The 3,170-nt window shown below is 38.5% G+C and overlaps 1 protein-coding gene across 1 annotated transcript in view; it reads left to right on the forward strand.

Annotated features, from left to right (window-relative positions):
* The window catches only part of cnih2 (cornichon family AMPA receptor auxiliary protein 2), a 10,234-nt gene that overhangs the window by 3,634 nt on the left and 3,430 nt on the right, over nucleotides 1-3,170 (forward strand). Inside the window, exon 2 of the mRNA XM_008332346.3 lies at nucleotides 1,598-1,666. Coding sequence (XP_008330568.1) covers nucleotides 1,598-1,666 — 69 coding nt within the window. The remainder of the gene's footprint in view (nucleotides 1-1,597; nucleotides 1,667-3,170) is intronic.

The following is a 3,170-nucleotide window of genomic DNA, read 5'->3' on the forward strand; positions in this document are numbered from 1 at the left end:
CAGGAGGGGGCAGCAGCGCCCACTTCTGTGTTACTCTCCAACCAATCAGAAGCCCTGTGCATTGGTGTAGTAACCATGGTGCCCACTTAGGGGCTCGCCATGTTGCCATGGAAACTGCATCTGTTTACAAAAGGTCTAAGTGTGGAAGAAGCGAAGAGGGAGCCTGATAGCAGCATGTTGGGGAATTAATGACGGTCGGAGTTTCTTTTCGGAAAATATTTGTTTTGTCCTGTTGAATGTATCAGTCAGTGACGCGAGTCTGAGGATGGTGTTCACTACATTAGCGTTTGGATGTCTTTGGAGCATGTGGAGGATGTGCCAAATGTTCTAGGACTACATGTGTGAACGTTGATTGAAATTTTTTTTTTTTTTTAAAAAGGTTAGTAGTAGTAGTGGTTAGTATTTGGGTTCACACATGAATCTGGTTTTACTTGTTCACAACAGCTATCATGTACAATGTAAAGCTAACAATGGAATTTGTCTATCCATCCATCCATCCATCTATCTATCCATCTATCCATCCATCCATCCATCCATCCATCCATCCATCTATCCATCCATCTATCTATCATCCATCTATCTATCATCCATCTATCTATCATCCATCTATCCATCCATCTATCCATCTATCTATCCATCTATCCATCCATCTATCTATCCATCCATCTATCCATCTATCCATCTATCCATCTATCTATCCATCTATCTATCCGTCCATCTATCCATCTATCTATCCATCTATCTATCCGTCCATCTATCCATCTATCTATCCATCTATCCATCTATCCATCTATCTATCTATCTATCCATCCATCTATCCATCTATCTATCTATCTATCCATCTATCCATCAATCCATCTATCCATCCATCTTGCCCACTCTGTGCATTACGTTGTACTATCATCATCATTTCTAACAATATTACGCATGTTTCCAATCTCTATATGCTCTACAAGTGTTGGTCTCCCGATAAAAAAAAGCAACTCAAAGAACATAAAGAAATGTCACTTTTCAAAGAGTAATTGAGGTGAAGCCTGTTTTTTTAATTTTGGACTGATGATGGTGGCCCATTACTGTGCACTATTATTAATCAACAAGCTGGAGAGAAAAATGACCACTCAAAGCCAGGACAGTGAGAGCTTTCAGGTGAACATTAACATGCGGCTTCCTCAACTGATCATATTTTCTCTTTAGCTAAAGGTGCATTATCTCCTAGAATAGAGCAGTAATTAATTGTCTACATACATGTATATGAGTGTGTGTGTGTCTCTGTAAAACAACTTTGGCCAAATTAATTATTTTTTTATTTAAATTATTTATTGCAATTTGCAAGTGCAATTTTATTGTGCAATTTCACCATTTTAAGAATGGGCTTTCATTTTTTAACCATTAAAAAATATCTTAAATATCTACATATGTGTTGAAGCTTTGGCAGTAAATGTGTGGGGAAATAGTGAGTGTGCAGTACAAATGGATACATCAAGTACTTTAAATGTAAAATGCAGCATTTTCATGAATTAATTCACACTATTTGTAAAATCTATAAGGTCAAAGTAGAAGAAGAAAAAAAAAAGCACATAATTTCTTTTCTTTTCAGATCATTGCATTTGATGAGCTTCGCACAGACTTCAAGAATCCAATTGATCAGAGCAATCCCACCAGGGCGGTAAGAACAATCAAAATGTTTAAATGCATGAAATAACGTCTGATTTTTGAGAAGGAAAATGCTAATTTTCTAATGCAACATTTCAGCGGTTGGTGTATATCAACAGATACAAATATTAGCAGTGCTTTTTAAAGAGTTTTCTAATCTAAGCTGGCAGGAGACAGTAACAAGATCGTAGTACCTATTTGCATTCACATTTGAAGCATCGACCTCCTACTACAACATGACCTCAGTCGCTTAGAGACAATGAGCTGTCACTGCTGGGGAAAGTGAAGGAACGAGTTGTCACCGTGAACTAACAAGAACAATCACATCCGCTAAGGACCCAATGTAGAATTTCACATTTAAAAATATGGGATGAAAAATGTGAAAAGTATGCGTAGTCAATGTAGGCGCTGTTGAAATGTGCCGCAGGTGTATATGTACGTTTTTTTTCCTACATGCTCTCAGTGGAGAAGGCCATTATTCATGTAGCAAGTTACAGCAGCCGCGATTGTCTTTTTTTTCGCAACTTAGCTAATGTTCTAGTAATCATGTGAACCTGAGTGTGAGAGTGATGAGGAGTGGGAGAGCAAACTGTGAAAACAGATTGTAGGAGTTGTGGATGCAGGCCAGCAACGGCGGGGGAGGAGAAAGGAAGTGACAATGGACGCAACACCTGTAAAACACCAGTTGCGGTTGAACGAAGACGTGTTGTTTTAATTTCCTCCCCAGATAAAGAGCGGAGGGAGGTGATGGGTTTTCTAAAGAGCTTGCTAAGTTTGCCATTTAGACTGATGTCAACTGATCTCCCGAGATGCTAACAGCCCTCGTTTAGCCAAAACCAAAATAAAAGGAATACTAAAAACGCCTTTGAAATATACAGTGATAACGTCATTTGTTTTCTGCATATGCATATATATCGACGTTAATAGTGCCGAAACTGACTAAACACTTAGGAAAGATGCATTATCTCACAGTGTTTACTGGTTGTCCGATGACTGAAGCAGTTATCTTAATGTCACATCAATTCGATTAGATTAGACTGAACAGCTTTAATCGCAAACTGGGGGAAAGTGTTGTGTACGCAGGGACAGAGGTACAAACTGTACAATGAAAAAAAAAAAAAGGACAAGGTCTCGCAAATGCCACGATATACAATGCAAAAAAATAAATAAATAAATACGCTGTTTAAATGACAGTAGTAAAATAAGAAGTAAAAATCGTAGTAGTTGAGCGCAGATCCACCGAGATTTCAGCATAGAATGCATTGTCAAACGTTGATCAAACAAACACAATTGTGCGATTTGTTTGTATAGACGGCTCAGAGTAAATAAGAACTGGGGATTAGCATAACGCTAAGCTACAGTTTAGCCGCAGTTTAGTGCAAAAAAAAAACAAAACAACTTTACTGTTATCAAGGGACAACACGAAAGACTTTGATGCTGTAACTAGCACTTATGTAACAAAGATTAATGCTGCTGTTGCTGGAACTAGGAAGCCTCCCCCACCCCCCACCCCTCCC

The sequence above is a fragment of the Cynoglossus semilaevis genome, chromosome 19 (genome assembly GCF_000523025.1).
Source record: "Cynoglossus semilaevis isolate Cse_v1.0 chromosome 19, Cse_v1.0, whole genome shotgun sequence".
Lineage (NCBI taxonomy): Eukaryota > Metazoa > Chordata > Actinopteri > Pleuronectiformes > Cynoglossidae > Cynoglossus > Cynoglossus semilaevis.